This window comes from Prinia subflava, chromosome 2 (assembly GCF_021018805.1).
Source record: "Prinia subflava isolate CZ2003 ecotype Zambia chromosome 2, Cam_Psub_1.2, whole genome shotgun sequence".
Lineage (NCBI taxonomy): Eukaryota > Metazoa > Chordata > Aves > Passeriformes > Cisticolidae > Prinia > Prinia subflava.
The window spans coordinates 23,228,261-23,249,908 of NC_086248.1; the positions used below are offsets into that span (position 1 = coordinate 23,228,261).

General features: G+C 37.1%; 1 protein-coding gene across 3 annotated transcripts in view; it reads left to right on the forward strand.

The window, feature by feature from the left end:
* The first annotated feature begins 559 nt into the window (after positions 1 to 559).
* MCPH1 (microcephalin 1) overlaps positions 560 to 21,648 on the forward strand; it is a 124,209-nt gene continuing 103,120 nt past the window's right edge. For 2 of the 3 annotated variants that reach the window (XM_063389343.1, XM_063389345.1), the window contains exons 1-8: positions 560 to 716; positions 2,809 to 2,900; positions 5,213 to 5,331; positions 9,928 to 10,012; positions 10,585 to 10,705; positions 11,002 to 11,142; positions 12,109 to 12,204; positions 14,402 to 15,400. In XM_063389343.1, coding sequence (XP_063245413.1) covers positions 698 to 716; positions 2,809 to 2,900; positions 5,213 to 5,331; positions 9,928 to 10,012; positions 10,585 to 10,705; positions 11,002 to 11,142; positions 12,109 to 12,204; positions 14,402 to 15,400 — 1,672 coding nt within the window. In that variant the 5' untranslated portion in view covers positions 560 to 697. The remainder of the gene's footprint in view (positions 717 to 2,808; positions 2,901 to 5,212; positions 5,332 to 9,927; positions 10,013 to 10,584; positions 10,706 to 11,001; positions 11,143 to 12,108; positions 12,205 to 14,401; positions 15,401 to 21,648) is intronic. The other variant, XM_063389346.1, reaches the window with a different exon arrangement.

Sequence of the window (21,648 nt, forward strand, 5' to 3'; positions counted from 1 at the left end):
CAAATCAGAAAGGATTTGATGAGCTGGAGCGAGTCCATAGAAGAACAGCAGAGCTGGTGAAGGGTCTAAAGCACAAATCCTATGAGGAGCAGCTGAAAGAGCTGGGGGTGTTTAGCCTGGAGGAGGCTCAGGAGGGACCTTACTGCTCTCTACAATTGCCTGAAAGGAGGTTGTAACCACCTAAGGGTTGGTCTCTTGTCCCACGAACTAATGACAGGGTGAGAGAACATGGTCTTAAGCTGTGCCCGGGGCAGTTTAGGCTGGATATTAGGAAGAATTCTTTTAACGGGAAGGGTGATTAGGTATTGGAAAGGGCTGCCTATAGAAGTGGTGGAGTCACTGTACCTGGAGATGTTTACGGGAAGACTGGACGTGGCACTTAGTGCCGTGGTCTGGTTCACAAAGTGGTGTTGGGTCATAGGTTGGACTCGATGATCTTAGAAGTATTTTCCAACCTAATTCTGTGGCATCGTCTCCAGCCGCATTCGGCCGTGCCAAGCGTTCCCCGGCGCCGGAAAGGGCCGCAGCTGGGCCGAGCACAGCGCATTTCCGACCGTGCCCTCGGGGCCCTCAGCCCTCGGCGCCCGCAGCAGCGCGGCCCGGCGCCGCCCGCCCTCGTGCGCAGGCGCGGCGGGGCCATGCGCGGAGGCGGGTTTGAACGGCGGCGGGCGCTGCGAGCTCCCGGGCTGTGCCGCCAATGGAGCCCGTCCTGAAAGGTACCGGCTCGGCCGCCGCGCCGAGAGGAGCTGCCGGGATGGCGCGGGTTTTGCCTTGCCCCTGCCCCTGTCTCCTTGCGGTTCGTGCCCCGGCTCTTCCCGGCAGGCCGCTGTGGGGCCCGGCCCGCGGCCGCGGGGTGGCCAGGGCTGCCCCGCGGGCTGCTCCGACTCGCCGCGAACCCGGCCGCTCCCGGTGGCGGGGCCTGCTGGGCCCGGGGGCAGCGCGTTGTGCCCGGGCGCAGGCCCGGCCCCGCGGCGTGGCCGCCGGGGGGGCAGGCCCGGACGCCGCCCCCGGCCCTGTGCCGCGCTAGGGTTCCTCCCGGTGGGGCACTGACCGCGACCCCTCTGCTCTTCCTGCCCCGATCACTCGTGGCTTTCTTATGCATCTCAGAATCTCTGCCTCGCCAAGTTGCCTTCTCATGGCCTTTTCCTCTACGATCACCGCCTTCTCTGAGAACTTCCTAAGGCTGGCGTTTGCAAGAACCGATGTCTGCTCGGAGCTCTTCTAGTTCAAAAAAGCGCCAAGCACTTAATTCCTCATTTTCCTTTCCATCAAGTGTACAAAAACTGCAGAAAGCCTTGCCTTTTGCTGGAATATATTTGGTTAGCTAAAATCGACTAATTATTATAAAATACACCTTTGATCCTACTGCAGGTGCATGGAGCTTTGAAGTAGCATCTCTTTAAGTTCCTAGTTAGACCTTTTCTGAAATGTTCTGATTTGTTTTTCTAGCAGAATTTTAGCTACGAAAGTTCTAAAATATTTGATGTAAGTGGAAGATACTATCTTTTTAAATGCAAGTGCATTGTTTTTCACAATTGAACTCTCAAGGAAAAAAGCAACTCTGGCAGAATCTGCCCCAGTCTAGTAGTAGAATTAACAATTAAAAGCACGATGGAGTAGATGTGTCTTAAATTCCCATTTATCTGAAGTCGTAGTACTGATAATAAGATTTTTCCCAGTGCTTTGCATGTGGAAATGCTTTGTTTCACATTCCTCTTGTATATCAAAAATATTTCTAGTAATTGTAAAAATATTTTGATCTTTATAAAACTACTTCTATTGTTATGACTAATTGGAGCATTTTTCTAGTTTTCAGTAGAGAGAAGACAGATGAGACTACATAATAATTAATCAGAAGGACATGCTTAATTATCTTAGTAGCTAAGATAATAGAGCAGTATTTCCTAAGAATGGCCCTTTTAAAATTAAACTCTCAGTTTTATTCATGAATTCTTAGAGTTGTCTGGCCTTTGCATGAAGTTGTTTTTGGTGAACTGCCATTTGTCCTGGTTTTGGAATTTTCGGGATTTGTCATTCGAAATAGGGAAGTGGCTTGGCCAGTGGAACTGTAGGTCACTTTAGTGCCTGTCCTATCTAAAATTAATGAAGGGATTGTTATGATTTCATTTGTTTCTCCCTGTTTGACGGTATTTCTCTCTTTGGTTGGTTGTTTGAAGATATTCTCAACCAAAGCTGACTTGATTCCTTGAAGAGTTCGCTTAATGTGAGAGAAGAATCTGCCTAATGAAACGAGCTAATTAAATCTAAATATCTAAAGTTGCATAAGACAACTGATAGGAAATTTTATTAGGCCCTGTTATATGTACTTAATTTTGGGTGTTTCAATATAAAGTGAAATTTGAAGTAAATTGGAAACTGTTAAGTAATATTTTTGCAAAATTTTCTGAGAGGTTGGGCAAGGATTAATTCTATTGTGGTGATGTCATTTTGTTCTGTAAGTTACTTTATATCATCTGGTTTTCAAGTCTTTTAATTTGAAGATTATAAGCGATTAAATAATGGTAAGGGTGAGCAGTCGTGTAAAGATAATGTATTGCTTGTTAAGCTAGTAGTGTGTTTTAAATAGATGAAGTGAAAAGTTAATATCAGACTTGTAAGTTACGTCCATCACAGTTAATTTACGGGACTTAGATACATTTAAAAAAAAATCTGCTGCTGAAATCTGACAGTTTACTAAAAACTGTATTTGCAACTGAATGCAATATGTATAAAAGAAACTTTCATTGGAAAGGCAGTTTAACCGTGGCATGGACTTCATTAGCTGTTGTTTTCTCTCTTCTGATCCAGGTATTTCTGCCTTTGTAGAGGTTTGGTCGTCTAACAGAACAGAAAATTACTCAAAAACCTTCGAACAGCAGCTTCTTGATATGGGAGCTAAAGTAAGGAGACTATTTTGAAATAAATGGAATAGGAAAGATCTTAATTATAAATCAGCTTGCTTGTTCTGCTTGTCACATATATTTCTTTTTAGTATGAGTTTTTAAAGGGCAGGAAGGGAGAAAATCAGAGACCTGAGAATAGACCAGTGTGCTGTGAAGTTCTTGCTACTGACAGATGGGAAATGCATTTAAAGTCTTTCTATGTCTACACACTCTTTGCATATTAATGTGATAGCATGCTCTTCTTGGGAAGTATTGGACTTGGCACAGACTGTGGGCAAAGCAAATCTAAGTGTTGAAAACCTGTGCTTTACATGTACCTTATACTGTTTTGTTTTCGTCAACTTGTAAGCAGCTGCTCTGTTGTTAGTACAATGTTTTTTAACCCAAGTACCATGACATTTTATTCTTCCATTCATTCTCCCACAAATTTGTATCAATTCCTGAAAATGCTAATAGAAATAAATCTTAAGAGTTTCAGTAAGTCTCAATATTTTTTTCCAAAACAGATGTAGTTGACTTGTAGGTGCAAAAGATGTTTAATTGCCAGCTGTAACATTTTAACCAGAGACCAAAGTCAAACTGGTATCTTCCCTTCTTGCACATTGTTTCTGGTTAATGGAGATTTTTACAGCCCACATCATGCTCCAAAAAATACTTGTGTGGGCTCCCAGTGCTCTTTAAAACGGGCATGTGTAGATGTCTCTTACCATAATTTAGGAAAACTTGCTGATCTCCCTTCCCCAAATCCTCTTTCTGTATAAAGTAAGCTGAGTGAGTGTTACAGAATAGTTAAGATAACTGGTTTTTTAATTAAATCAAACACAACTCTTGATAAAAAACTTGAGTAAAAAGAACAAAACATATTTCTAAGCTGTACTATCAGACCTATGTACTTCTATTCTGATGATTTAAGACCTTTTTTTCTCACAGAAAATAGGACAGAAGCATAAGGCATCAGAATTCTTCAAAATGGTCAAAATAACCAAATATGGTGCAGGCAGATGATACAGATGAGCCTATTTCACATATCCTATGACTGAGTAGGGATGGGCATGCCCCTTCCCTATTCCAGACACTTCCCTGTTATTGGCTGAGCACATGGTACTCAGCTGACTTGGTTCACTGTATCAGGAAATTGAATTCTAAATTAGTTTATTGCTAGATTGTTGAGTCAGACATCTCATAGTTCAGCTGAGCAGTAGAAGATGCACAGGGTAAGGAGAGAAGGTGGGAAAGGTGAGGGAGGTGTAAGGTGGTGCTACTCCATAATTTGGAGGCAAAACTACATCAAGCATCCTTAGGACATGGGCTGTGAGCCAAATACTGGCAAAAGTGAGTTAGCAATTTCATCTGGAGTAATAATTTATTCTGTAAGAGACTAATGGATAATTTTATACCTAGATACTTAAATATCATGGGTTTTTTTCTTCTAAGAAGTTATAATCATCATGCCACCAGCAATGTTTGGAGAAGCGAAATAGTTTTCTTAAAGCTAAGTACAGACCCAGCATGCTGTAAGCAAAGTTTAATGATGCAACTGAGGGCGCAGCAGAAAACTACAGAGTTGTTTCCATTTGGCTGGGGAGATGCTGCAGGAAAAATGAGTTCAATTTTTGTCACCACATCAACAATCACAACTGATCAAGCAGTTCTGTGTAGGGTGCTTAGTCTCTACAAAGGATGCCTTGTTTGTGAAAAATGGAGTATCTAGAACTGAAAACATTGCTTGCCAACGGAGGCTGATAGCTGAAAATGTGATCATCTGTGCTGACTTTAATTTTCTGTATTTCTCATTTTTAAAGCATTCCCATATAATTTTTTGTAGTAGTAGCTTAAGCATTTCCCTCAAAACTGAAAGTGACTTCTGTTGATGAAAATTAGTTTAAAAATGGAGGTTAGCTGTACTCTTTAAGCCTGAGTTCTTTTGCCTAAAAGATGTTTTGTTATTTCTTTGAATAGTGGCATTTGCTTTCTGTTGCATAAGACCTTATGTTGCACTACCTAAATAACAATGTTGCAAAATTAGTGATACACCTAGAGTAGGGTTCTGAAAACGGTAACCTAGAGAAGACTGAAAACCAAGAGCTATTCCATGCCTTTAGCCTGCGTTAGCTTGACTAATGAGATTGGAGTTTTGACTGTTTGAGGCTTCTTGTGAATTTGAAAAAGATCAAAAGGGTCCTTGACATAATGTTTAGAATAAATGTTTACGCTAATGCTTTATACACAAGAATTGGCTACACTATCTGGTTTCATTAACATTTTCCAATTATCAGAGTTAAATATGAGCACTCTGTGTATTTCTGCAGGTTTCAAAAACTTTGAACAAGCACGTGACCCACGTAGTCTTCAAAGACGGACGTTTGACTACATGGAAGAAAGCACAGAAGATGGGTGTAAAAATAGTTTCCGTCCTCTGGGTGGAAAAGTGAGTACTTGTGGTTATAATGAATGTGGCCTATTTCAGAGATACTATATTCTAGTATTTTTAATTGAAAAACTTAAATACAGAAACCATTTTAATAATTTACTTGAAGTAGTGGTAAATCTATGAGTAAATTATAACTTTTCCACGACATTATTCTTATTATAAAGCATGTGACTTGCACAAAAGGGTAAAATGTTAACTCTTAAAAATGAATGTGGTGAAGCAGTTTCATAGTATATTTGTTAACAGTGTTCTACTCCTGTGCTGTCAGATGACATGTATAAACAGTGAAGGCCATACTTACAGTGAATACAATTCTTCCATTTACATATGTAAAAGCACATTTCATAAAGGGCATTGTACTGTTTCTGTATTTAAATCCTGTAAACGGAATACATCCTAGCAAGAAAGAAAAAGATCCATATGTATTCTGGTTTTTAAGATATTTGGCAAGTTCAGAACCAAACTGCATGAAGATTCGCTTCTACCATATGGAAAAAGTCAAATTTATTAAAAAAAAAATCATCTATACAACCAGTCCTTTAGAATTTGCTAGTTCATAACTGCTTGTTTGAATTTACAAAGTGCTTGTGAGGCCTAATGTGATTTCAGTTGAGGGGTAAAAACGCAGTTTATGAATATGCATGTGTTAAACACTAATTGATAAATCAATGTGATGATGGAAATCGGAATATAAATCAAGTAAAGAGGGCCTTACTGACAACAATTATCATATGCATGGAGAGGTAGTGGTCTAAGTGCAAACATTTTGGACTTGTTTGTTTAAAAAAAGTGGGGCACAAGGAGGGAGAGCAAATCTGAGGCCTACAGGCACCCAAATGTAGGCCAGTACAGCCTGGAAACTTGTGATGCAGGTTCATTAGCCCAAAAAGAAACTCATGAAGATCTGCAGAAACAGGGTTTTTCTTTTTTTTAATTTTTTAAAAGTATGTCAGATATAGAAGTTACAGTCACACAGCCCAGCTGGCTTTAACACCAAGGAAGAAATACCTGAAGTTCCCAAAAATGAGGGTGATGCAAAATTTTATTTATGTGAATATATCTTTCGAGGACCTGGTGCTCTTTGCAGGTGTGACAATGACAGTGATTTCAGTATTGTAAAATTAAGTATGCTCTTCAGGTGGCTATGTGTATAAACACAGAATTTGAAATCTTAGTCACATGAAGTATAAACTGTTGAGGATTTGGATGTGCTGTAGTAAAAAGGATCTCATAAAAGTCCAGTGAGTACCATCAGCAGTGGAAGAATGGTAGTGCCTTACAGGGCAGAGTCTAGGACATGTCATACAGAAATACTCTTTCTGTGATAGCAGTTCCACAAGAGTCTCCTCTACACTGCTGGAAGGCAATGAATGGATGAACACTGTGGAAAACTGAGGCATAGAAACAACTGGACGTGTGATACTGTAGGGGACAGCATAGAGCTTTGAAATCCAGGTGTAAAAGCCTCAAGAAACTTTAACTTTTGCTGGATAAGAACAACAAAGGAAAAGACAAGAGAAAGCATCTAGAGGGAAAACTTTGTTTTCAAAATGCAGTTTGTTAGGAAAGAAAGTGCTAGCGTCTTCCTGGTATAGGTCAGGAGCACTAAAGCCTGTATAAGAGATAGCAATAAATATTCTTACTGGTCATGGGGTTATTCAAATGAGGCACAGGGAGTACAAAATGAAAGTTAGTCTGTGCTAGTGTACATACTAATTTTTGGTTTTTGTAATAAGGTGAGGGATCCAGAGTGGCTGGCTACATCACATGTCTGGTACATCCATGTCTCAGACACTGGGAGGCAGAAGACAGTCTGTTGAACCCTGGAACAATGTAAATGGGAAGGACTGAATAATATGTACCCATAAAATTGTGATCCTCTGTGAATGGAAACTTAGTTTGAAACTGGTAACTGTGTAAGCAAATCATGCGGAGTTCCTATGAGTTGAAGGTTTAGCATTGCTAAAAAACATGGCTTGATTAACCAGCTCTTCATTCACTAGCAAGTAGAACATTCTCAGAATGGTCAGAGAAGCTGTGAAATGTTATCTCAGCAATGTAATAGTACATATCAACTTTCTGGTGTACACTGGGGGGTTGCTAAGTCCTGTAGGAGTGCAGTGCAAAACCATGTTAGTTATTGCTTGGTCTTAATTGGTTTGTGGATTGGTGTTCAAAATATGTCAGAGAACCTTTTTGTAAGGGCATCTACAGTATGAGTGTTCATACTGTAACACCAAGCCCAAGAAGTTCCGTGACAATGCTTAAATTTAAAACAGAGTCTTAAAGTGGAAGAAGTTCTGTTAGGCTAAGACCAAAGGGAATAAAATTATTGCTGGTTTCAAGAAGACTGGTGTCAAGCAGTCCTCTTAAGCATATCTGAAAGATGATCATTTCATCTTGGTACTTACAGCAGACATTTTCATAGCATTGTTAGCTCAGCAGTAGTCAAAAATCAAGTTAAACACAATATAAAACTTCATATAGTGGAATGACAACGTTTTATCATTATTATATTTGGAATGTTGCCAGAAGATGGCAGTGAGCTTGACTGAAATTATAAAACAATTTTCTTACAAGATGTGATTGAAGAGACAAGAATGATTCAGTCTGGAAAAGGAGTGTAGAAGGGAGAGTACTGTGAACACAAAGGTTTGTGTAGAGAGGCTGAATGGGAAATGAATGTATATTTTCCTTTCCAGTAGAAAATTTGGAAAGCGTTACATCAGTACACCTGGAGGCAGATTCAGAGAAAACAGTAAATGTGGGTTTTATTAACACAGCATCAGGCTATAGAACTCCTTGTTGCAAAATCATAGTGAGCAAAGATTTGCATGGGTTTAAAAAATTGCTGAAGCAATTAAACACTTCATTTTATCAAAACCCAAATACAGTATTGCATCTAACCATTTAACGAGCAGAAATCTGTGGAACACAGTAAACTTGGAATGTTTGGCTTTGTTTTTATGTTCTTACATGCTCTTGGGAATTTTGATATTGGAGGATACTGCAGGATGCGGCGGTATATGATATTTAATCTGGATGCTACTTTTTGATGATTGAGCTCTGAAAATACCAGACAAGGAAGGAAGCAATATACAATTAGCCCAGCATTTCCTGATTCTTCTGCTTTGTGGAAAATACTCTCACATTTAACAGCTAGTGAACCCCTACTTCCAACCTGTTAGATTTACAACCCAGTATTGCCTTTCCCTGAGCAGTGCTTGAGACTCTCAGAAGAATATGCCCTATGAGCTGAAAAGTGCTCTAATACTTAGATTTCTCCACAAAAGCCTGAAACATTTGAAGTATTTGTGCAGTATTTAGTGATCATTGCCTTGTTGAATTCTTACTGGATTTCTAGTGCTCTCTCCAATGATTTGCCTCAAACTTTTATTGGAAGCTTCTGCTCTACAGCTTGAGCATCTGTTTGACCCTAAACTGTATGCAGTTCTACAGTTTAGGAAGTAGTTTGAGAAGACAACTCCTTAAAATACAAATTGAAAATCAGAAATATTTGTAACTGCAGAGTGGAGATTTTTTAAAATTTTAAAACTATTGTTTGCTTTTGCTTATGCTTTTTTTTTTCCTTTTTTTTTTCTTTCAAAGAATGATCGATATGTCTAACTTTAAAAATAGCAAACAAAAGTCATGGACTTGCTATCATGTAAAAAAATTTAAAGTGTAATGCAAAATGACTGACAGATTTGGGATCACTGAGAAAAAGTTTTTTACTGCTTCTTCCACACAAATACTTCAGTGAGCCACCAAAAAAAAATCAGAACCCAGGAATGAAAAGAACCCTGTATAAAATGGAATAACTACGATCTGCGAAATTAGGAGCACTAAATATTTCCACATCAAATGCATAATTGTGAAGCTCTACCTATGTTTTCTTAGCAGGTAACTCATCCCATAAATAAGTTACATAAATCATTTGCATTCAGATTTGTCTCCAAAGTAAAAGGTTCATAGATTTAATGCTAAAATTTACTTCTGTTTAGCTTCTTTGAATCCATGAAATCTCTGAATTAATGTAACTTTTCATGTAATCTACGTCTGTGCTGATTATTATCCAGAATTTAATAACAGTCACTGAAGTGCAGCTGGTGAATCTGACTCTTCGATGCTCCTGAGGACTCTGAACTCAGAGAGTTTGCCAAATACCTGCAGTGGTTTGTGTTTCTCATCCATCCCAACCCCAGTAAGGATGAGGCCGTAACCGTACAGGCTCCCACTGTGTAGCACTTCCATCGCTAGATGTCACCAGAGCCACGCGAGTGGCTGCTGCGAGCAGTCCGACAGCTTGGGAAGGTGTGGGAGGTAACATACGTGGGAATCTTGCCCTTGCAGAACAGCAATTTGGAGGGCATTATTGGCACAAAAATTTGGATCACATGTTTGGTGTATAATAGATAGACTGGGGTGGAGGGAGTAGCATTACAGTATCTACCTCAAAGTTACACACTTAGGAAGGGTTGGTGTTTCATTATTGCAAGGCTCAGACAACTCCTCTTGCAATAAATGTTCTCTTTCTTCAAACAAAACCAAGACAATAAAAACCCACCAAATCGTCTCTAATTTACTGTACAGGTGTCAAGAAACTGGAGCCCATGTTGATGAATCCCTATTTCCTGCAGTAGACACTAATGAAGGGTTTTTACTACCAACCAAAAAAGTAAGCATGTAATTTTTTAAAAAACGAGCCTAGAATTGAAAACTTTAAAGTTTAAACTTGACCTTTTGACCTCAAGCATTTGAGCTATTTTCAGAGCATTCTGTAAACTCGACCTCTCTGTCTGAGTAAGAGTTTGAAGATAGTCTATTCCTATGATCATGTGACATCTTACCTGAAGAAAGTGTGCTACAAATCAGATTCTTCTATTTGTGATTAAAAGAAATCAGGATTTAAATTCAAATTATATAATGATGGCTAATCAAAAAAACGTGACTACTATGTGGCTTACATTTTACAGAGTTGCAAAAAATACTAGTATTTTAAAAAACTACCTTTAAATCTTTAACTTCCCTGCAAGCAAAAAAAAAAAAGGTTTGTTAGGTTCTTTCTGATTTAATATTAAAGTTTAATTTGCAAAATGCCAATTTCTACAATTTCCTGTGACTCTCAAAGAGGTGATAAAAAGCCTAAATACCAATAATAAATACTGTGACAAAGTGGTAGGCAAAATAGGAGGTGTCATTATTTTGGCAGTTTTATATGTATAATTAAGAGTTTTGTCTGTCTTGTAGCACAAATGTATGCAGCCAAAAGACTATGCTGAAAAAACTCCAGAAAATAACAGAAAGCTTCAGAGAAGACTGAACCAAATAGCTAAAGAATTAGCTCTACAAAAGACAGCAGTTAATGCTGGTAAGAACTACTTTTTACTAAGATTCAAATATCTGGAGTTTTTTTAAAGCACTTGATGGGGTTTTGGTGTTTGTTGGTTGGGGTTTTTTTGAGTCTTTTGCATCCTGCCATTAGAAATGAAGTTGATGTAACTTTTACAGAGTTCTTTGCAGTTCTGTTGTGTTAAGGCATGTAATGATCTTAGATCTAAGAAAGTTTTTTTTTTGCCAAGTTTTTTTGAAAAAAAAAAAGAAACTTGATTTCAAGCTGTTACAGCATTTAAATATTAATATATAAATACATTTTTTTTTGTGTAGAAACTGATGTACCAGTTTTATTATTTGAAGACAATGGTTCACTTATATACAGCCCTGTTGATAAGATAAAAGATCAATGCAATGCAATGGAAAGTAGAATAAAGGATATGAAGGAAAAAAGAGAGAATCTTTCTCCTACTGGTAAGAAGTTCAATTTTACTTACTTATGAACATGGCTGCTGGTTTTAGTGCTGACTTTTTTGTGCAGTTGTCATGCTCTTGCCCATTTTTTCATATCTTGATTGCATGTCTGAAACACAGTGGTTGCAAAATAATTTTTTGATCACTAGATTGCTCAAGAGGTCTAAGGTGTAAGCTAGACTTTCTAGCCATGTAAGTTGATATTTTCACCTCTTGATTAACAGCGTGACTTTAAATCTTATGTCCTATTAAATTTTGATGTGGAAGCTTGATTGTTGATTTTGTGTGCATGACAAAGAGTGTAATGTTATTGCTCCCACATCAACAGTTAAAAAGGGAGCCCAAAATTGATATCTGTCCAGGTACTGAAGAACAGGACTTAATAAATAAATAAATTTGAATAACCTATTTAAATAAATCTAGTTAATTCTAAAATGCATATTCTAATGAATTAAATCTGGATTGTAATTTTCAGATTTTTTTTAGTGTTTGCATTACCTTGCTGAGAAAATATTAAGATCTAAGTCATTAGGTTTTGCCAGTTACTTTAAAATTTGACTGTGGAATGTCTTTTGGTGGGGCGGAGTCTGTAGTATTTGAAGTTTTAAGATGTGCATGTCAGCTAGACTGTCAATTTCTTATTTCAAAAATTGTTATGAAAGTAAAGAAACAGTAATACATGGATGAAAAATTAAATCTCAGTTTATTTTAGTGAGGTTTGTATTTATTTTCTCTCCAAATTTTAAGGTAAACCTTCAAACATTAAAAACATTTCTGCTATATCAAGACATGACTGCCAATTGCAAGATTTCACAGATTCTTTAGTAAAATGCCTCAACAGGCTTTAGAAATATCAGTAATAATTTCTAAATAGTTTGACAATTTACTTTAGTTTCAGAAAAATGGGCTGCTGAGTTACCTAGAAAAAATGCTTACAAATACCCAATAGCTTTTTTGTATTCCTAGGTTCACAAATGACTCAAACACTTCCAAGGAGCTCACCAGGAGACTGCCGGCTTTCTACTTGTGTGTTAACTAACTCAGAAGATGTGCTGCTACCCGGTAACTAACACAGCTTAATATATTACAGAAATTAGAAATAATACATGGCCTTTGTGTCTTACTTTGAAAAGTAAAGTATATTGAAATGAGAACTGTACCTATTTTCTCTATTTTCTATATTTAAAGCTAAATTATCTTAGTATTTCCGTACTAAAGAATGTTGTACTAAGAAGAAAAAAGGAGCATGAGGAATACCACTTTGTAAATCCTCTGCCTTATTGCTGTATTGCTTGCCTCACTTCCTCCTCTCTACTCATACCATTCCCTATTAATAAATTTTTTGTCCTACATGGTATTAATCTTCTCTGCTCTTAATAGTGATCATATATAGAACACAGAGAGCACACCAACGAGTGTGATGTGGGAAGCTTAAAAGAGATCTGAATGAGGGTAAGACCTCAAAGATCTGAAATCTCTTCCAGATTTTCATTTGAAAAACTTGAACTTGAAAGTTAGCCTAATGTGTTTTTCAGCTTAAGCAGTCAAGTTTGAAGAAATAACAAGACTAAAAATACATTGGCTTTTTAAATGTTTTATGGTTTAAGATGGATTAAAATAATTTGTTAGCAAGGCAAGAACCTCATAAAATTATTCTCGTAAAGTTAGGAGTTTGTTCCTGTGTTTTGGTGTATTAGCAGGGCATAAAAGAGGATTGTGAAGTCTGTTGAGCTGTATCAGTGAACATCTTAATGGTATTGATTGTGTGTGTAATGGGTTTGTGCTTCAGACCTCAGGTCAGCCACAGGGGCAAAGAGCTTAAGTCAGATGCTGGCCTTGATCTCAGTAGAAAAGTGAGGAGCAAGGATTCTTCAGAATTTGTAATGAGGGCCACTAGAGCAGTTTGCCTGCTGTCCATTGTCCCTGAACAGTATGCTGTACCACATGCTATTTTGAGGTGTTGTATTTTATTGACATCATGCAGGAGTTCTGTCATGTTGGCTTACCTAGGAGCATGATGAGTATCTTGCAGCTGCAACAGCTTTTTGTGTCTTCATGCGATACTAGTGAGAAGTGATAGTTGAATACTGGAAGTAGCACAATGGTGCCAGTAAACTCTTTTACTTCGGTAGATTAGTTATGTGCTAATGAGGTAGAATGGTGTGACTTGAGAGCTTTGCCTTGCATATATCCCTTCACCTTTGCAACTGCACAATGTAATCTTACATTAAGAGCAGACCACCAATTCCCATTGCAACATTCAGTTGTAGCATCCATCTCCAGTGCTCTGTGACAGTGGCTCCTGTGTTTGTGCCTAAGAGATACACAAGACTGGTTAATAGCGGTTTAGAAAGTTCAATAAGGCAGGTTAATTTGAGGGTTAAAGCCGACTTCATCAGTTGTCAGTAGGAGAGACTGATCATATAATGTGAAATTTCTCTATGATTTTTCTTAATATAGTTACTTGCACCTTATTTTTAAAAATATTATCTATATTTAGTAAGCAAATACCATCAAGATTTCCCCTTAAACCTACAAGAAAATTTACAGAAGGAGTATTGCTGTGATGTTGCACTCATCACCTACTTAAGCAAAAGCCTCTGTTGCAATCATCTTTTTGTAGAACAACAGGATTTTAAAAAATGTATGTTGATTAATCAGAAATACTATCTTGTTTCAGAGGAATTTATTGTGAAGAGTTATGAATAGATTGTGTCAAACCTACCACAAATTAATTTCATAGGAATACCTACAAGAAAAATATCCACATTCTAATTATTTTTAGTAGATTGTATTGATGTATGTGATATGATAGTACGGTGTTGTATTTAATTCCCTCTTAACTGCAGAATCTTCAAGGTGGTGCTAGTGCTGTGGTAACAAAAATGATTATTGAGTTTCCACTGTTACTAAAGCTAACTTTATCAGCATATCATCTTGCTTTCTCTATAAATGCAAGAAGAATAATGAGTTCCTCTGCTGTTTTATTTCAGGAAAGCAGAATGTGTCTTGTGGGTGCTTATGACCAGATAAGAGGATACAATGGCTAAATCTGTTGTAGGTTTTTGTCAACATAGAATGTCCTTTGTTTATAATCCATTTTCTGTTTAGTTTTTGTTGAGTTGCTGTATTATATCCAGAGAAGTGGCTAAATCTTTGTTTTTTCAGTTCAGGAACTCCATATATATTTCACTAAGAAACTGATACCTTTTCTGTTTCATTCAATATATTTATATGGCCATTTCTTTTTGTTTTGCAGAAGAACGAACGGAAGACTGCTTGAACTCAAGTTGTGATTATCTGTGGAGAACTGAGAAGTTAAAGAGACAGAGAACAGAGGTAGCAGAACATGCCTCTGATACTTGGACTGATATTCATGTATCTATGAGTGCATCAGTGAATTCCACATCACATGGCAATGAGCAGAAGAGCTTAACACCAAAACAACATGCCAGAAGTTTAACAAAGAAACAGATTATACAGCACACTTTGGATGACAGATTGTCTTTAGGAAAGAAACATTTAAAGTCTTCAAAGAAAAATCAGAAGAGCGAGAAGAGCAAGACTACTTCAACTGCAAATGAAAGTTCTCTTCTTGAGGCCTTTGGTGATGCTACTCCTTCCAAAAAAATAGCCCAGTTAAATTCTGTTTCTGCTTTGATTGACAGTCTCTCTAATTCACCTATGGATAGTGAAGACTTAAATACATGTTCACTGGATAAAAGCTTACCTGTTGACAGAAATGATTGCGTTCTAGAAGACAAGAAGAGGAAGAAACGACAAACATTACCGAGTTTGAAGCTGGCTACCTCAGAACCATCAGGCTCTAAGGGGTTCTTGCAAGCTGTTACTACATATAGCCAGTCTTACTGCACTGAAGAGGCTTTTTATGAAGACTTCTTTTCATCATCTGATTCAAATGTAAATGAAATACAGATACAAATACCAAAGCAATCACAGAAGCCTCCTGAAGTTTGTTGCAAAGCCTCTTTTATAAGCATGGACCTACATGATGTGAGTTTCTGTGAGCCACATAACACTACTAAGAAAAGTAGTAAGACTTCTGCTTCAGTGAACGATTTTCCAGTAAAGAAAAAAATCAAAACAGCTGAACATCCAGGAAGCATACCATCAAGTATACCAGGTAGTGAAAAAGATGACACTGGAGAAGCTCTAGATGCTGATGATGTGAATAGGCTGCCACAGCTTGCTCATGAAAAATCCAATAACAGTGTAAACGACTGTGCTCATACTACTGGTAAGTTACTACATAGAGCTGGAAAATCAAAAGATCTCATACTGCATGAGATATACTAATGCAACCAAATTGCAAAATAAACTGCCATTCCAAAAAGAAAAATACTTCAGAAATACACTAAAGAAGAAAATAGTGTGGTACTGACTTTATTACTGAGTAAAATAAATTAATGCATAGAGTCCAAAAGATCACCTATTTGTTTTCCCGTACCTTATCAAATCATAAGAGATAAGGAAACTGCTCACTATACACAACAAAAGTAATGTTGAGCTTTCTTTTCTCCTAATCTCCTAACTTTCTGTTGTGATTCATAATCTGTTTAAGAAACCAAGGTCTCATCCTAGTTCCCTTGTTCAAAGTATTTTTATTTCACAAGTGAAAATTGTTACCAAAATTGCAGTTAGGATCATAAAATCTTGGTGGAAAAAATATTTCAGTTAGCAATTTCTAACTTGTGCGGTGATGAAAGATGAAGATGAAAGGTGATGAAGATGAAAGAAGACCTGCAAGGGTTGCAATGTAAACATCTTTTTCAACCTCAACTTTTTAATATGGAACTGATCTTAATTTTTAATAATAGTTTTCAGAGTATTTTTTGTATTTATGCATTTTTGAGTTGATTTAGCCTAAAGTATTTAAATGTATACTAAAATACTGAATCTCAGGAACTTGCCTGGAAGATGCTCCCAACTTGCATTGGAATCCTTTTCAGATTTTGATGTTTTGAGCTTTGTCAAGCTTAACGTGCGGTTGAATATTTGTAACTATAATTGTGTATTTTAGTAATTCATCTTCTCTAGAAAATTCTGTAGTAGCACATCAATTAATTATATAAAACTAATTATTAACTTAAAGGGCTCAGCAAACTTGCTATCAGGCTTATGAAATCCAGTGGAAATGTTGAACCATGACGGTGCCTAAACATGTGAGTAATAAGGTGCTGAACTGTGAGCTGCCATTTTGAGTTCATGACACCTGCTGTATTTTAACATCTGGAGTGCATAATTTCTTACACAGTTTAAAAAACAGTGGATGCACGTGTATGTTATACAGGTATAAATGTACACCCATAAATGACAGCTTTCTGCTCCAAGTGATAGGTGAGCCATAAGGTAGAGGTGTTAGTTGGATCTTGAACTCACCAAAAAGGAGGTACTGGCAAGGAATCTGAAACTCAAGCACAGCCTTGGCTGCAGTAACTATGAAATGTTGGCTTTCAAGATCTTGGGGCAGCAAGGAGGGCATACAGCAAGCTTGCTACTCTGGACTTCAGGAGAGCAGACTTTGCTTCACCTGGGGTTTTCTTGGTAGAGTACCATGGGAAGAGGGACCCAAGGGGTGATATTCAAGGATTGTCTCCTCCAGACTGAGCAACACCACATCTCTACAAAGAGGAGATCATGGAAGAATGCCTGGAAGCCTGTATGGATGCACATGGAGCTCCTGGACAGTCTTAAACACAAACAGGTAGTTTTCCAAGAACAGAAGCAGGGAAAGATAGCCTGTGAGGAACTGAGAAATTGAACAGCCATAGATCTGATTAGGAAGGCTAAAGCACTCTCAGAAGTAGATCTGGCCAAGGATATGAAGGATGAACAAAAAAAAAAGCTTCTTTAGGTGCATCAGCAACAAAAGAACAATTAGGGAAAATATGGGTCCTCTAAGGAAAGGTAAGACTAGTTACCCAGGATGTGGAGAAGGCTGACATACTATGGTTCTTTAAACCAGGCTTCACCAACAAGTGCTTCAGCCACACCACCCATGTTGCAGCAGGTGAAAGCACAGATTGAGGGAATAAAGAACTGCCTGCTGTAGGAGAAATCCAGGTTTGAGACCTCTAGCTCTGAAGCCTCAAGCACAAGAAAGAAGTTGGGACAAGCCCAGAGCAGGCCACAAAGAGGATCAAAGGACTGGAGCACCTCTCCTGTGAAGAGAGGCTGAGAAACTTGAGGATGTTCAGCCTGGAGAAGAGAAGGCTCTGAGGAGACTTAAGAGCAGCCTTCCAGTACTTAAAGGAGGCTTACAAGAAATCTGGAGAGGGACTTCTCATGGGGGCATGTAGTGATGGGACAAGATGAACAGTTTTAAAATGAAAATGAGTAGGTTTAGGTTAGATATTAGGAAAGAAATCTTTGCTCTGAGTGTGCTGAGGCACTGGAACAGTAGGCCAGGGAAGTTGTGGACCCCTCATCCCTGGAAGTGAACGTTCAAGGTGAGGTTGGGTGGAGCTCTGAGTAACCTGGTCTAGTGGAAGATGTCCCTGTCTATTGCAGTGGAGTTGGAGCTAGATGATCTTTAAGGTCTCTTCCAACCCAAATCACTCAATGATTCTGTGTAATATATGAACCCACTGTATGTGATTTTTTGCCATGTGTCAATGTACTAGAAGATGATCCTTAAATTGTATAGTTCCTAGTGTCAAAGAAGAGTCTGGTTTTCATTTTACAGGAAACAAATAGGGAAGAAGAAAAATCACAGAGTATTCTGAGCTGGAAGGAAGGGATGCACAAAGATCACCAAAGTCCAGCTCCTGGCCCTGCACAGGACAGCCCCAAGAATCACACCATGTGCCTGAGAGCATTGTCCAGATGCTTCTTGAACTCTGCCAGGCTTATTTACTTTGATTAAACATAAACATTACAGTTAATTTTAATTATAACTTTTAAATTCTAGCAACTAAATTATGATCACTGTTCTAGCATGTCATACTTTTATTTTCATGCTGAATAATGTGTTTAAAATAATAGATTGTAGGGAACAAAAAAAAGGAATAGGATTTAGCAAACATAAGTTATCCAATGTTTATACTTTTTATCCTTTTTATTAGGAATGTCTGTAAGTCTCAATTTGTGTTTGTACTGATTTTAATAGTATTTGTGTTTTATCAGTGATGGCCATTTTCCCAATTATGGTATATTCAGCTTCGTGCATCTTTTGTCAAGTAGCACCTCAAGTTTGACAGCTTGAGGGAGCTCACTTAAAAATGGAAGGAATCAATAATGTAAAAGAAGTTGTGTTTTCCCTAATAGTGCAAGTTTTGTGGAAGAAGATTAAAATCTTGTATTACACTTACTCCTGTGATTCTCTATGATGGGATAATTGATTTTTATTAATTATGGGTTAAGCATTTCCTTTTTTTAATTGAATGTAAGTTGTTTCTTGTCCCTATCAGTAAATAAATAGTAAATTGGAGGTTTTTTCTGTATATTGTACATTATTTGAAAGCTGGTAAATCCAGTATATTTTAAAAAATGGATTAATTTTCTTCATTTATCACATATAGATGGTTAGGAGTAATCAAATAGCTGTATAAAATGTTATATCTGTAAATGTTTTAAGTATCAAACATTTTTCTTGCCCATTTTTTTGTTGTGATTGTATGTCAATGGCACTTCTACCCAGTATCTTTAATGACAAGAAGATTTGATATGCTTTTTTTCCATAGACTACTTGAAACATTTAATTTTAAGGTAGAAGTGTAATATGCAGGCTAATCTAAAACCAGATTTTTGTGGCCTGATCCTTATGTGGTAGGAAACTTCAGGTTCCTTTGTAAGGCACACTCAAGGCTGCCCAGTTGTTCTGCTGAAATAAATACTGCTACTTATTTTCATATTACTTCAGGTCATGTGATTCTTCATCTGAAAGCTGCAACAATAAATAATAATGGACAAGGAATGAAAGAGTATACTCTTTTAAGGTTTTATCATGTTAACATAATTTAGAAATTTGAACTCAGACTTAGCATTACTTCCAGTCTTAAAAATAAACTTAAGGCTTATCTGAGTGAATTTTATATATTTATGGTAATGTGGAAGGCAAATATTATCTTAATTGGCAAAAAGACTTAAACTAAGACCCATTGTACAGCAATCAATGTTGTTCAGAAAATCTGGAATATCATTCTGTTGTTTGGTGCAAGAAATCATTGTGTTTAATTTAGATTTATGAGTTTTACCTGAGGTTCTAGGTCCTATGGGACTTAATGCTGCTAAATACTGTTTATGTCTTTAAAAGCATACATGTGAAAACTTCCTTAGATTTGAGGTGCCTTTTGTTTTTTTTCAGCTTTGGAAGAAAATAGGCTCCCTAAAAATATTTTATAATGTCCTCTATTGACCTTCTGTTATGTCTTTGTAAAAAACAAATGAGACCTGAAGAAGAAAACTGTTTCTTCTTTGATTCCTTGTTTTCTTTATCTTCACAAGAAATTGAATTGTAGCTAATTATTAAAACAAAAGAGGACAAGTATTTCTGAGAAGAGGAACAGGTTGAGAATTATTTTGATGTAGTCAAATTTGCTAAAGCCTAATAGCACTTGTCCTAGAGCACATAACAAACTACATAAAATTTTTATAAACCATTAATATGCTCTCTCTTAGTATCTGAGGGGGACACATACATTTTCAGAAGACTTGTAGAAATTATGTTCTGTGTAATAAAAATTTGGTGTTTGCCCATGCTTCAGTAATATCTACAATAATAATAACAACCCAAGGTATTAAATATTTTGTGCATGTGTACCTGAAGGATTACTGATGATGACAAATTTGGACTTAATTCCTTCATAGTTGACGTAAATACCTGTATGGATAAGTACAAAATAGTAGATACAACATAGCTTAATTTAAGTGACGCTTCATTACAGTATTTTTAAAGTAGAGAACTGTACTATAGAAAAAAAAATATTAGATAGACATTGTTTATTCGATTGAGCAGAACCAGCTCATTTTGCCTAATCATTGCTTATCAATTCAACAGAAATATCAAATGGGATTTTGATGTTCTGGTTCAAAACTTCTTGTCATTGGTGTTAAAATTACCACACATGAGTAGAAGCTTAAATTGCAAAGTAAAATCACTCTAATTCGTGACAATGCTTCAGGGGGCTCAGTTGTTGATTTTGGTGCCAATCATTGAGCAGTGTTTTGGAAGAGCATTTAGGGGATCTAATGGACCACAGTGGCAGGACTTACCTGCATATTTGAACTTAGTTTAGGGACAACTAACACTGGATGCAATTGCTTCAAAAAGTTCTGTCAATTTTGAAGTCCTCTAGGAAAAGCTGCTAAAGATGAAAAGTCATTATTTGTGCCTGAGTGACTGCTTTAAAAAGAAGTAATCAGGAAAAAACAAAAAAACAGTGATGCTTGAGACCTATAAGATGGAAAAGCTGGAAAGTGCTTGAGAAGGGCTGATAGGAACGGAATTTCAAAGAATAGCCCTTATTAATGTAGTGCCTAAGATCCAAGAGCTGATAATCAGTGATATGGGACATTATCCTCTCTTCCTGCTTTCCTGTAAATATGAAGAACCCACAGCAGTGAACCCTAACTGGAAAGAAGTCCAAGAATACAAGTTTTAAGACTTTAAGCCTGAGTGGGACAGGTTCTGTGGAGCATGAGCAATCAGGCCACTAGTAGTAAGAAGAATATTACACCATTTTACAGTGTTAGCCCCCAGTCCAAGCTACCCCTCAAGAAAAACCCAAAAAACCTGAAATAATCTCATGAAATTAATGGACTACTATGGGTAAAGCACTGGAGTACATGATCTCCCTACATCCTATGCAGTCATGTAATTAGGGTTTTTTAAGATTCAAAATACATCTTTAAAAATTCTGATTTTTATGGAAAAAGAGGTAATTTCTTTTTCTTTATTGTGTGGCAAGATATTTTGTTCTCTTCTACTTGTTATCACTCTTCCTCAGTAATTGAAAATTATGACCCTCAATGCAATACTAAATAAAATCAACATAGCTATTAGTTATCTCTTTATTACGTGACACTATATACCTGAATATTGAATTTAAATCAATAATTGTATCTGAAAACCAGGTTTACATTTGTTGCACAAAAATTACTGCAATAAATTTTGACTAGTTTAAAGGTTGTTATTTTAAAGAGAGTAATCATAGTGGATTGTAATTTGATGTTCTGTCACCTCAAGGATTAAGAGTTTAAGTAGCTGACAGAGGCAAAACAAACGATTCTTAATTATGTATGCATACTATATATGCATATATGCATATATATATAGGGATAGTACCCTTCAGTATTTTCCAAAACTAATCAAAGAAGCTTAGTTAGCAGGAGCTAAATTTAGGCCACTTTAATCACTAATTGAACTTTCTTAAACTGATTTCATCCATTTCTTTGAAATGCAAAATGACAAATGATCTGAAGTAGACTTTATTGAATGACATTTGGGAAGAATTCTCTCCCTAAATTTAGAATAATTAAAGCTTA